General features: G+C 40.0%; 1 protein-coding gene across 2 annotated transcripts; it reads left to right on the top strand.

Annotated features, from left to right (window-relative positions):
• The first annotated feature begins 2,831 nt into the window (after positions 1-2,831).
• Positions 2,832-9,498, top strand: CZH9orf40 (chromosome Z C9orf40 homolog). Of its 2 annotated transcripts, none has more exons than XM_049795516.1 (2): positions 2,832-3,158; positions 8,173-9,498. In XM_049795516.1, the coding sequence occupies exons 1-2, from the start codon at positions 2,832-2,834 to the stop codon at positions 8,329-8,331; spliced, it is 486 nt and encodes a 161-aa protein (XP_049651473.1). In that variant the 3' UTR covers positions 8,332-9,498. The 2 variants fall into 2 exon arrangements, 1 of the variants encoding a protein (XP_049651473.1); XR_007505097.1 differs by having other exon boundaries at positions 3,057-3,158; positions 8,176-8,310.
• Positions 9,499-13,540: the final 4,042 nt, after the last annotated feature.

Genomic DNA, 13,540 nt, shown 5'->3' with positions numbered 1-13,540 from the left:
AGGTTAATCAGAAAAAAATGATGGCTTGAAAGCTAGAAATGAGAATAAAATGGACTGGGTGATGTCTGGACACAACCTCGAATCAGTGGTGCCTTCTTATTCCTAATAGGATTTAGATAGTGTCTATTTTCTTAATATCTCTGTTGCTATCCAGACATGTACAATGCCATGTGTATTTGTAATATACTTGTGAAAACGGGGGAGGAAATGATCACATACACTGTCTTCGTGCTTTGGAATGCATTAAAAATAAGAGCAAAAAAAGTTTTCTTGAGAATAAATACTAATGTTTGGCATACCTAGGCTAATTCTCTGCATATGCTGCCTCAATTTTCATAGATTTATAATGATTTTCTTTTTTTCTACTTTCTGATTTTAGGAATGCATAGAGGTGCTTACTGTACTAGCTGTGTCACATTTAGAGAAGTATTTCTAAACCTATGCTTAAAATTATGAAGTCTGAAATGGTTGGAAAGTAGTAAAATTATTCTTGATAGATAAAATAGCCATCAGAACTGTTCGAGCATTTTCTTTGGAACAGAAACAAAGTAGATTATACAAATTTTAATCTTTGACTGTACCGTTATTCACACTTTAATCAAAACACAAAACCTATAGGCAATTTGAAATACTATGTGAAGGCAGAATACTGAGTGAAGAAAAAGCAGCATGTCACAGGGAAGCCTCTGGTATGTTAGCCTCAGTTCTGGAATAACACCAATTTTGACTAATCTGTTTACCCTTGTGACTTAGTGACTTCTTGGTTCCTTTTCCTAATTTTTTTTTTCCTGGCAGATGTGGCTTAGGTGAATATTTAATCTGCAAATTGTGATACCATACAAGAGGCTGAATCTTCTGTCACTTAGAAGTTATGTACATGAGAAAACATTAATTAATAATCACTGTGCTGAGAGGAGGTGTCATGTTAGCCATTTTGTTTTCTTAATATATTGGTTACCTTAAGTGCCATTTTCATCCATTTTCAAAAATTTCTTTAAAATATAAAACATCATGATAAGGAATTAAGGTTTTTTTCATATTTGGTCATAATGGCACTGGACAATAGCTTGTTTGTTTCCCATTATTTCTAGTCCCTTTTTTCATGGTGATGTCCCAGTTGCATCTCTTTAATAGATCTGTTACTGGCTTTTGGATTTTTCCCATTAAGGCCAGAAATTTGTGCCTTTGTTCCTAAATTGAAAGTCTGCAAGGAGGGAAAACACAAACTTTTTTTTAATATAGTTTCAACACTGTGTGAGAGAACACATGCCTGGGTATCTTTCAGTATTGTGCCCCTTTCTGCTGAGAATCCTTATTGAGAATAAAGGCTTCTTGTCTACAGACGTTTTCAGTTAGAGCTTTGTTTAAAGTAGTCTTATTTGAATTCTCTCTTCTTTCTAAAAGTGGCCGACCAAGATTTAGCTCCGTAAAAGAACTGTCAAAGTTCTACCGTGCTCCAAGAAAAATGTGTTTAAAGCTGAAACACTGCCATTGCAACAAGTAGATTAAAAATGAAAGCCCTTGCACACCTAAAAATAAGAAGGGGGGGGGGGAGTTGCTTTAATTTCCTTATTGTGCTATTTATCTTTTGAGGGACTTTGTGATTCTTTGCTTTCATTCTGATATTTTTTTTTTTTCCTCAGATAGAGTATTAGTATTTTACTGGATTTTCAAGCTCCTTGAAATAGGATGTGAGGTGAATGTCAATTACGCTGTTGTTGGGTAGTGTATCTACCTGTAATATTGCCCAGTTTCTGCCTCCTACCCAGTCTGTAGTTACACTTGCACTGTGGTGTTCTTGTTTTTCACAAACAGGCACTCGAAATCTTGCTTTCTGGTTGAATGTCAATATCCTTTGTTCTGGTGGTTTGTTCTTTCCCACCCCGTGTTGTCACAAGTGCCATTTTTGTGTTATTTTTGGAAAATACGTTTTTATTTACTTACATCAGGTATATAGTGATGTGCTTCTGTTTCTAATGTAGAAAATGCTGGTTTTCCCTACTGTTGTCCTTTTAAATTAGAACAGTTGCATTAAGAGTTAGTAATGCAGAGTAATCTTGTGAATAAGCTGTATGAGTGAGTAGTGATTTACCTGCAGTCCTATTTATGAGTTCTCTGAATTCATCACTTATAGTTTTATGTGCAGGGATGACCATGTATTGTTGAATGTGATCACATTCTTCTAGTCAATTGTACACATGGGGGGGAAAACGCTTAAGGTGTTGTATCAGCTGAAGCCAAGACCATGTAAACTATTAAACTGTACGTGGTATCGGGCGCAAAATAAAATGCTGCATAATCTTCAGTGTAATACTTCTTTCTATGGAGCAAGTTTGACAAATGTGTAAAGTGTCCCCTATTTTTATTTATATACAGTACCCTCAAAAATCACTGCTGAAGGTACGAAGGCGAATGGTGAACTTCCCCCTATTTTCAGCGTGTGTCATGGACTTGATTTTTCTTGGATATTAAAATTTGCCGTGTGACTGGTCTCCCTCATGTTTGATTTTATCCTTTGCTCTGAGGTACGACGGTGGCGTCGGCGGCTTTCTCTGTCCTGCTTCGCCCACCTTGCCGTAAGCGCGGCAGCTGTGGCGGCGGCGGCCCGCGCTGTGTCGCAGCCCGCCCCTCGCCGGTGGGCGGGGCCGAGCGCCGCGCCCCGCCCCCCCAGCGGCCCTGGGGGACGGCCGCGAGCGGGGGGCGCATGCGCTCTCCACCGCGCGGCGGCCGTGCGTGCATTCCCGAAGGACGCGCGCTCCGCGGTGCCGCCGGCGGTCGCTCTTCTCTCCCCCCCCCCCCCCCCCCCCCCTTCCCTCCCCCCCCCCCCCTTCATGGCCAAGCGGCGCGCGGAGCCGTTAGTGTGTCACGTGCCCGTCAAACGGCTCATGCGCGAGCCGGCGCCGCCGCCGCCCCGCGCTGCTGCGCCCGAGCGGCGCCCCCGGGGCGAAGCGACGGGCGCCGGCCCCGCCGCCCCGAAACGGAAGCTGGAGGAGGCAGAGGCGCCGCCGGGCAAGCGGCCGGGGCTGCGGGGAAGCAGCTCCCGCGGGGAGCAGGGGGACGCGGGGGGCAGGCGGCGGCGGCGCGGCGGGCCCCAGGACGAGCGGACGGCGGAGGGACGCGCCGGTGACCGAGGCAAAGAGCGGGGCGCCGCCGCTGAGGTAACGGAGCGGGGCTGGGGCGGCGGGAGGCCTGCCGCGCAGGATGCCGCGGTGCCGCCGTGGGCGGGCCCGGACCGCTCGCCTCCGGCGAGGGGGGGTGGGGTGTCGTGGAACGGCGGGCGCCGTTGGTGGGGCCGCGCCCTCAGCCCGCCGGGGCGGGGGTGCCAGCCGTGGGGGCGGCGGGCCCTGCGGCCGGCGGAGTCGCCCGGCCTTAGGCGGGCACAGGACAGCGCTCGGTGCCCCGCAGCCCTTGCTGTGCCTCCCGGTGGTGATCAGTCGTGGGCCTCCTCAAGCTGGTTTTTTTCCCCTTTTTCCTTCCCCGAAGCAAAAGAAGGAACATTTCTAGCTTGGTTGGTTTTTCGTTTTTTTTTTCTTTTTTGCCCATATAGAAGAACTGATGGGAAACAGCCTGTCTGGAGTTCACCTTAAGTCTATCTTCAGCCACATCCCCATCCAAAAGTATGGTGGAAGCTTGAAGAGTTTATTTTGATAGCGTCTCTGTTATTTGAGGTTGCGGGTCAGGCTTACTACAAGATCTGACCACTTACTTCCTTAACTTTTTGTTTGGGATGGCCATTTAGGAGAGTCGTGGTTTAAGCCCAGCCAGTAACGGAGGACCACGCAGCTGCTCGCTCACTCCGCCCCCTCCCCTCCCCCCCCCCCCCCCCCCCCGCCGTTCCGGGCCCAGGTGGGGTGAGAAAAAAATACAAAGAAAAGCTCGTCGGTCCAGACAAGGACTGGAGGGATCACTCACCACTTATGGTCATGGGCAAAAGACAGGCTTAACTTGGGGAAGAAACAAAATCAATTTAACTTAGTACAAACCAAATCAAAACAAGGATATTAAAATGTAAACCCAAACCTTAGAACACCATACCCCCAGCCCTCCTTCCTTCCCGGCGTAGCTCCACTCCCGGTTCTCTCTTCCTCCTCCCCCCCGGCAGCACAGGGGGTCAGGGAATGGGGGTTGGGATCAGTTCAGCACACCTGGTCTCTGCCGCTCCTTCCTCCTCTGGGGGAGAACTCATCACTCTTCCCCTGCTCCAACGTGGGGTCCCTCCCACAGGGGACAGTTCCTCCATGAACGGCTCCAATGTTGAGTCCTTCCCATGGGCTGCAGTTCTCCACAAACTTCCCTGGCATGGGTCCTTTCTGCAGGCTGCAGTCCTTCAGGTGCAGACTGCTCAGCGTGGGCTTTTTCCTGTGGAGTCACGGTGGGCATCTGCTCCCCTCCATGGGCTGGGGGTTTACAGCCTGCTGTCTCACCATAGGCTGTAGGGGCATCCCCTCCTCCTTCACTGACCTTGGTGTCTGCAGAAGGGTTCCTCGCACATATTCTCACTCCTTTCTCCCAGCTGCTGTTGCAGTGTTTTCCCCTTCTTAAATCTGTTCTCCCAGAGGCGCTGCCACCGTCACTGATGCACTCGGCCTGGGCCAGAGGCGGGTGCCACTTGGAGCCAGGGAAGCTTCCAGCAGCTTCTCACAGGAGCCACCCCTGCAGCCACTCCCCTGCTACCAAAACCTCACCACACAAACCCAAAACAAGTAGCGATAGCAGAGCTATCCTTTAATCAGAACATCTAGTGAAGGCAGTGGTTGGGGAAGGGGATCAGTAACTTAATGATCAGGATATATTGAAATGTGCAGTTGACTTCTGGTGTCCCTGGTTAACTTTGAACAACGTACATTCTTCTCATTGGCGCTGTCCACATTTTACACAGTAGGTCAGAAAACGAAACATGGTACTAAGAAAGTTTTAGTTTTACAAAAATAAAATGCTAGGTCAAATTTTGCATCTATCTAGAGCTTTGATACATGTAAACTCACCTTTCCTCCCACCTGGACCTTTTAAGTAAAACCAAAGTATTCAAACCAGTGATATGGAAGGGGCAGAAAGTCTAATCAGGTCAGATGGACTTTGAACTCCAGTTCTAGATTCTGGTTTTGAAAAGTTAGGGCCTTTGATAGTTTAACACCCATCTGTGATCTGTAAAGAAAATTGTGGCTTTTCTTCCTCAGGTTCTGCCTTGTGGTGGTTTCTTGGTTGCTTGGCAGGGGGTGTTTGTGATGGATGGTAGAATTAAGGCGCAAAGGAATTGAGGAAAAAAATCTTGTGTCCTATGAAAACTACACATCCTTTTTAGGCAGTGCCTTTTAAACACAAGCATATCTTTCATTTTTGAAGACAGAACATGCATCTTCTGAAGCGAAGCAAATTAAACAAATTGAGCAAACCTCCACAGAACAGTTTTACTTGATCACACAGATGTGACGCTGAATTCTTCCCTTATCCCTAGGGTTATTGGGCATAATTTTGTAAGCTTTAGCAGTGGTAGGAAGGCAATAAGCCACTTGGATTTCCACACAGTAAAGCGTGTTCCTCTATATAAAATATTTTTGTAGGACTGTATTTTTAACAGGTTGTTTCCCTAAGTACAGTATTGTATAAAAAATATTTTTGCTTTAAAATAAATCTTGGTTAACAGCAGGCAAGAGGCGTTTCTTCCATCTTCTGTGTGTCCTACCTGTATGTTTTAAATTTTTCACAAAAATATTTCTGATTATGATTTTTACACCTTTCTGAAGATAGAGCTGTAGGTTGGGATTATTCTTTGCTGTTTTGTGGCTTGTGTAGTTCAGTAATAAACATGCTGATCATACTGTTAATTTCACACTGTTTGTGTTAAAGTTACAAGCAATTCCAATTATATTACAGTTGGCCAGAGAAAAAATATTATCTGAGTTTTATTTGCAAGCATACCTATGCAACTGGAGTTGGAAAATTAGCTCCTTAAAAATTAAACAACTTCATCCACAGAAACTGAGCTTTTTTATCTCTGAGCTTGTTGCATGTTACTTATATTGCTATTGCTAGGATTTCTTCTCAAAACCTGTGTTGAAGCATACTTAGGTGAATGTGAATGCTTGGTATTTTATTTTCCATTTTATGTATGAGCGTTTAGTGTTTGTGCCTGTCTTTTGTGTTCCTTGGGTTTGTTCATTTTCACGCTGAATCTTTCTTGGAGATACAAATAAACTGAAATACTGCTGCTCTGGAGATTTGAATGCTCTTGAGATTAATCTTTTTTGTAGTCTGAGTCCAAAATTAAGAGTATGTATATTTTTGTATTACAAAAGTTTAGATCATAATCTTTTAAACAAGAATGCTGTCATTTACTGTGTGCATACGAAGCACCTAGCACAGGGATGTTCTAACTTTAAGTACGTAGCTCTCACAGTGTGAGCAGTAACTTATTAAAATATAAGGGGAGTTTGGATTAAACATGGGGAGAATTTGTAAGGGTAGCTGACAGTTTCTGAAACTCCATTGCTGGCGATATTTTTCAAAGCACTTGTTAGCCATCTGCCCTGCAGGGTTCTGTGTGAGTGATGCTGCCTAGGTTGGAATACGAACTGGAAAATCTTCCCTTTATCTTTTGCACTTTGTTGTTAATCCTGTGCAGTACAAAAATTTCAGTTTACAAGAATATTTATGCAAATGTGTGCAACTACTTATAGTTGGCTTTCCTCCAGTTTCCATACAATCAATCTTTCTGTTCCTGTGGCACTATGTCATTTAATTGGTTTTGGTCTTGATTCCCATTAATGAGAACTTTGGTTCTTTAATTTTCCCTGAAGACAATATTTTCCTAGCAAGCAAATTCACATTAGTAGTACTCTACAGGCATGCAGCCATCTTGCTGCTATGAAATGTCAACACCTTTCATACCTCTCTTAATTATTACAGGTCTTGAATAATGCAGGGTTTTTGTAGTAAGAATAGGTTACCTAGTGCAACAAATTGTACTTCATGAGAGGTTTGTGTGGTAACAAATAGAAAAATGTGTGTTCTTTAAATTGAAAGTATGGTGAATTTACGTACTTCTCTCTTTTGGGGAGTGGGGGAAGCATCATTTTACCAGTGTCTGAGAGGGTTTAGGGACAATACTTACTGCGATTTTTTTGAACATTACATTTTTTTAGTTGCAGAACCACCAAACAAAGAATGACATTTTTAAAGAGCCATACCAAAACAGTTATACCAGTTTATTTGTTAAAAGTACTTCTGTTCAGGACCCATTACAGCTGAGACATTACAGTAAAATATTTAGAAATTCTGATTGTATGTTAGGAAAAATATAAAGCAATATTATGTGGAAATGCATTATTTTAGTTTTGTGGCAACATTCAGTGTTTTTACATACCAGAAGGAAGTACATGCTGAAGACCTAAGGAATGACTTGAGAATTCCTCTTCTTATGGCTATCCTATCCATAAAAACATGCACAGATTGGCCACTGTTTATACCCACTACATATGGTTATAAACAAACTGTTTTCTAACAACAACAAAAAAAAAAAAGTGGTGCCATACTAAAGTAGTAGATGAGTACATGTTCCTCCAAGGTTTACCAAAAGTTCTTAAACTTTTCCCTTCCTTCCTGTAGAAGAGGTCTTCATTTTTCTCATGAATACCTGAGTACAAAATGTAGCTACAGAAAAGAAGAAACAACATGTGGTAGAAACACTACCTAATGCTTTACTTTTCCTACAAGTATCATCTGAATGGATGTAAAATAGCTAAATACATTCTTCTGAATACCAGCTTCTAACTGTGCATGAAATTTGTATACTATTGTGAGAAGAAAAAGCAGTGAACAGTTTTTGTATGCAAAGTCCAGTAATTGCACGTTTTACAGTATTGTTCTGTGCAAAGATTGCAAGTTGAGGAAATTGGTGGAGTTATGGAAGTATTTCCCAGAGGTTGTGTAGTTCTTTGCAAGGATATTTGAAAATAGAAAAGTAAATTATGATTTGATTGAGGATTTTCTATGGTGTTTTCCTTAGAAATAGCTCATTTCTTTTCTGTGTAAAATGATAAGAACTATTAATATGGAACAGCTGAGTAACTCTTCCTTGTTTCAGATTCTTTTATAGAAGTTGCTTTTCATTATTTTGTACTTATGTGAAATACATTAATGTTTTGTTGCCTTTATGTTTGTCTCTTTTCAAAGCAGGAAGAAGAATTCTGTCAGTATAACTCATTCCTGTATTGGAGAGCACCACTGCCTGCTATTGATTTGTCTGATATTCAGAACCTAGATGGAGGGACTCCACCAGAAGCTAAAACTCCTTCAAGGACTGATGCTATGGAGACTGAAATGGAGACCTGATCAATTGTTTCATAGTTGTACATCTACTTGCAGGAAACTTGTTTCCGTTTGGATTCAGGTTTTTCTACTTGGGAGAAAAATGAGCATGATTCTGCCTTTTTGAAGAAATAGTATTATGTCAGTCTGCAAAAGCAAGTCTGAGTTGTCTTTAAGTGGATGGGATAATCACTATTAGGTACTTAATAGTAAGCTGTCTGGAGGTGTACAGTGTAGAGGAGGCTATGATGTCTAGCAAGAATGCTTGAAAATACGGACGCAGGCTAAAAGAAGACTACAGAAAATTAGAACTTTGGGATGCAATTAAAAGAAACAGGTGAATATGTTACATATCAAAAGGAAATAGAAAATCATCTTGCCTGTCCTGAACAAAAAGATATAACTGTGGTACCTAAAAGTGAAATATTTATAATGTGAATTTATCATAAAGCACACAAACTTTAGCAATTTTTAATGTGGGGGTTTTTTTGAGTGTTTAATAGCTAAACCAAAAAGTAAGAGCCTACTAAAACAAGACAAAACATTCCCTTTTCTATGCAAACCAAAACCAAATGTGGCAGGGAAAGGGAATGAAAAGGGGATCTTTTCTTCGGTAAGCTGCCACTGTTCTGAAAGTTTTTCACATTCTCCTTGTGAAAAAGTTTTTTCACCTTATCCATTTCACATTACCCAAAGCAGTGGTCAGCCAACTTTTAGGTTTTTGGTCCATTCTCAAGTTAATGCTATTCTTACTCTTTCTGACATTAGCTCTGAATCAGTCAGTAGCATTGAAATGGCAGGTGTGCGCAGGTGTGTCAGGAAAAGTTAATGGAATATAAAATTGCCACATACAGTGACTGAGGTGTAGTTTTTGCTGAGACTGGATCTTGCAAAAAGTTTTTACAGAAGTTCACTGAATAGTGTTTTTTGCTGTGAAATACGACTTAATGCTTGTCTTCTGTAATTTATTTACAAACTGAAGTACAATTAGAAATACTTGTTTTTAATAATAGACTGAAGTTGTATGGGCAGACTATCAGCCTTTGCAAATGTGATTTGTCTTTAAGGATAGCAAACACTGTATTTTTGCTGGAATCATCACTGAAGAAGGCAACTTCCGAAATTTTGTAATTTTTTAAAAGTAATGTATTTACTAAAGGACAATAAAGTTTTGCCTGTGTGTATTTGAAAGCTTTGGGACTATCACTATGTAAAGTTCCTGACTTTTTTCCTTCAGATTGTTGCTTCTATAACTTTGCCATTTTATTAGGTCTTTCTACCTAAAATATTCAGCTTGTCAGCCTTCTCATTAAACATTTGGAAACTTTTTTTCAGTATTTGTGCTGTATTTGTTCATTAATATTCATTAGGGTCATTAGATTGTTAGGGTCTCAGTACCCACAGAAGAAAGGAGGTGGCTTAGTGACTCAGACATTTTGTGGTGCTTGGTTGGATGTGCTTCTGCCTGCTGTCAGATTAGCTGGATACATATTTAAACAATATTTATTCTTCTCTCACATTTTCAATGATATTTTTATAAGTCCAAATACATCAACTTGTCTTAGGAGTACTTTAAAAATGTTTTTAAAAACAAACTCCTTTTCTGGCAAGACTGCAAGTGCTATTTCATGTTTAATATAACCAAAATAAATTAGTGAGGAAACAGATTAATTAGTTTGTTGAGGTGTTTGTTTTATAATATTTCACACTATCCAGTATTCTCAGGATCTAGTATTTTGCATTATTATCTAGTATCTTTGCAGAAATACTTTAGTCACTTAAAATCTGCTTGGATCTTCATATGCAGTAGATATGTCCTAGCAATAGACTGGATTTTATTGTTAAAATCTGTCTCTCCACTGTATTCACAGGACAAAAGAGGTTTTATTATTGTCTTTAGAATACATATTTGAGCTATTCCATAACAAAATAAATAAGCCCTTTAAACCAAATGAAGCTTGCACTGTGTTGTAGGCCATATGTTTACTTTATTTGCAATTACGCTGTAGGCAACCACTTGCTTCTTGGCTTGTTCCAGTCATGGGCTCTTGGTTATGGGCTGGAATGTTACAGCTACTTTCAGAGCATTTGCTGAACTGATTCATTTTTTCCATTCATCTGTTTGCAAATAGAGGCAAATTTAAAAGCCTTGGAAAACTTTTTTAAATGAGTCTGAGAGTTTGAATTACACAAAAGGCTGAGCAAGGTAAGGGGGAGTGATGATAGATTACATAAACAAAAGCTGTCAAAAGGTGTGATCAAGACATGTCATTGCTTAGTGTCTGGTGTCTCCAGATACCATGTGTCACAGTGGGCTACCACAACACCAGTCTTGGCTTCCAACTCTGTATTTCTAGAGCGCTCTTATTCAAGGGCTGTACATAAACTGTAAGCAAGCTTCAGATGTTTTAATTTGCATGTTCATTCATACCCAGTCAGAAGAAAATGTTCTTTTGAAATAACAAAATGACAGCACAAATTCTAAGACTTCTCAAGAGTAGCGTAATACCTAGCAACTGATAATCTTAATTTGATGTGTTCTTAAACTTTGAGGAAAATTTTTTTTTATATTCTCTCTAGGTAACTGGGAGTTTGCTTTTCTCTAAAATGTTCCTCTTCAAAAAGGAAGAACCACTGTCACAAGGGTAAGAAAATGTACAGCGTAACCACAGAGATCATCTGGATACTACCGGGGTTGATACAGGTGTTGCGTATGGAAGTAGCACAGTAAGGGTATGAGCATACTGATGAGAAATGAAATGCTGGAGTTAAACATGTTTCAGAGCAGATTTAAACCACAAAGTAGTATTACCAGCTTGCCTGCTTTTGTAAATTTTTCTGTCTCATTCTAAACTTAAGGCCTGCTTTTCATGGACTCATTTGTGTTTATTGAAGGCCTGTACTGTATTTATGGTTCCCAAGATAGATGAGCCTCCAGGAGCAGTTTAAAGCTCAGTCCAAATCAGGAAAGTGAAGAACTACTATGAAAAACAGGCTGTACTGATGACCATGTCTTGCATAACTAGACTGTGGTAGAAAGAAAGAAAAAAGAAGAAAGTGGGGAATGGAAGATAGGTGATGATGATGAAGTAGCGTAACAAATGAGTGCATAGTTGGACAGGAGAGCAATGACATGAAGTAATATTTTCAGCATTGGCTCCATCTTCAGCACAGCAACATTTACAATAGTTTAAATATCGTGATCAACAGTAAATCAGGTTTCTCTCTGTTTTGACAGTTACTGCTTGATGTTTTTTTCTGTTGGCAAGGCCAAGAATTTAATGGACATTAAAGAAGTACAACACACTTATGTATATGGGTGGTTTGAAAATCCACAGGATCCTCTGTGTAGAAAATAAGACAGTGCAAGTATGTTTCCAGGTGGCATCGAAGATAATTGCTGTCCAGTGTTTGGCAGCTATTTCTGGTTACAGCAGATTCGTTGTGGGGAATTCTTGTGTATTTTTGTGAAAGCATCTGATGACGGCTGCATCAAATACACTGCACAGACTCATTGCTTGGTATATTAAAGCTTATGTTCAAAGAAGCATTTCAAAATAGCTAGTATGCTTGGGCTGGCTTAATTATTTCCATGCTTACAGTTATAACCTTGACTCTCTAGGTGGCAATACACATACACAGTAAACTACAGTGAATCTGGAAAAAGTTTTGGGTATGCTTTTATTCTGAACCGCTACTGAAAATTCAAGCAGTGACATCATGAATGTTAATCATTTCCTTACTGTGATACATAAATAAAGGCAGGTCAAGTCACAAGTTCCTGATTATAAGGTGACATAAGGTCTTCAGCATAATTGGAACAAAAACATTTTGTCAAGAATTGGTTCATCTCCTGTTCTCCCCTCTCCCCCCCCCCAAAAAAAAAAAAAAAGCCATCAACACTTGGGAGTTTGTTGTCACTACTTGTTAGCACTGCTTCCATTAGTTAGAATTCGAAAGCAAGCTTCATCTGTGTGTTGGATGGAAACTTCAGTCAGTGGCTGAAGGCTACTTGAAATGTACTCATTAAATATGAGGAAGAAAAAGGTAAGTGCTAATTCATAAGAAACTAACTCATGAAGTAGTGTTTAAATTTTGGTATGTAGGTAACAATATATTTGAAATGAATGAGGAAATTTCAAACCCGGTTTTTCAAGTCTTACTAAAAGGTTGGGTTTTTTAAATTCCTATTTCAAACTTTATTAGAGAATTTCATATTGATGCAGCAAACAGTATATTTTAATTATATTTAATTTGTAAATTAACTCGGTTATTAACAAATATGTTTTAAATGCTCTTGGTCAAAAAAAACCTAGCATTCATGATTTCTTAGTCACTTCTAAGGACTTAAAATTCATTGTTCTTTTAAAGCCATACGGATCATAACTCTTTCACTAGTGAAGGAAAAAATAGTTTTCTTATTACTGATATGTTACCATTCCCAGGGGAAAAAATTGTGAAAGGAGGATGGAGGCAAAGTCAGTTTTTGTTTGTAATTTTATTTTGCTTTTAAGGATTGTGGTGGATGGTAGTTTTCCTGGTTTTGTTTTGTGTTCTTTTATAATAGTACATTTTTGAAAGAAGGGATATGGACTGGCTAAACATTACATTTTTTTTCTGCTTTTCTTATATGAATACCCGGGGTTCATGTTTGGATTGGAATATGATTAAATAAGTGGCTTACCAAGTAGAGATTGAGAAAAGTAAACAAAAATAGTATTGTAATATCTTCAGTGAAGTGTAAGCCAGAGGAAAGTTTTTTCATGCAGAGCTATGAATGGAAATGAGCCACATCTATTCACTGTTTTCTTGCACAGGTGAATTTTGTAATGTCCTTCATTTGAGCAGGGCACAGTGCTCTTCTAATTAAATTGGAACATACAATAATTAATTGCATTGGATCTATCCTAAGTGTCAGATGTTCCTCTCTGAAGCCTGATGCTATGTAGTGGTTATTTTCTTCTGATGCTTCAACTTGTAGAATATGAAATTTGCTTTAATTTTATTTTACTTGCTGGCATTTTAAACTAATTTTCTTCTGATTGCATAAAAAGCAATTACTATATAAGAACTACTTTGGCATAAAGTAAGCTACCAAAATCCTGTGGTTTCATGATTGTGAGTTGTAAACTGCAATGGTTTTTTATCGAATAATCACAAAATGTTGCATCTGTGTATCCCGTAATAGTTTTTCTACTTCTACCTTTCAGGAAATGGAGAAGCCTGTGATTGA

The sequence above is a fragment of the Accipiter gentilis genome, chromosome Z (genome assembly GCF_929443795.1).
Source record: "Accipiter gentilis chromosome Z, bAccGen1.1, whole genome shotgun sequence".
NCBI lineage: Eukaryota > Metazoa > Chordata > Aves > Accipitriformes > Accipitridae > Astur > Astur gentilis.
This window is presented reverse-complemented; position numbering and strand designations above follow the sequence as displayed.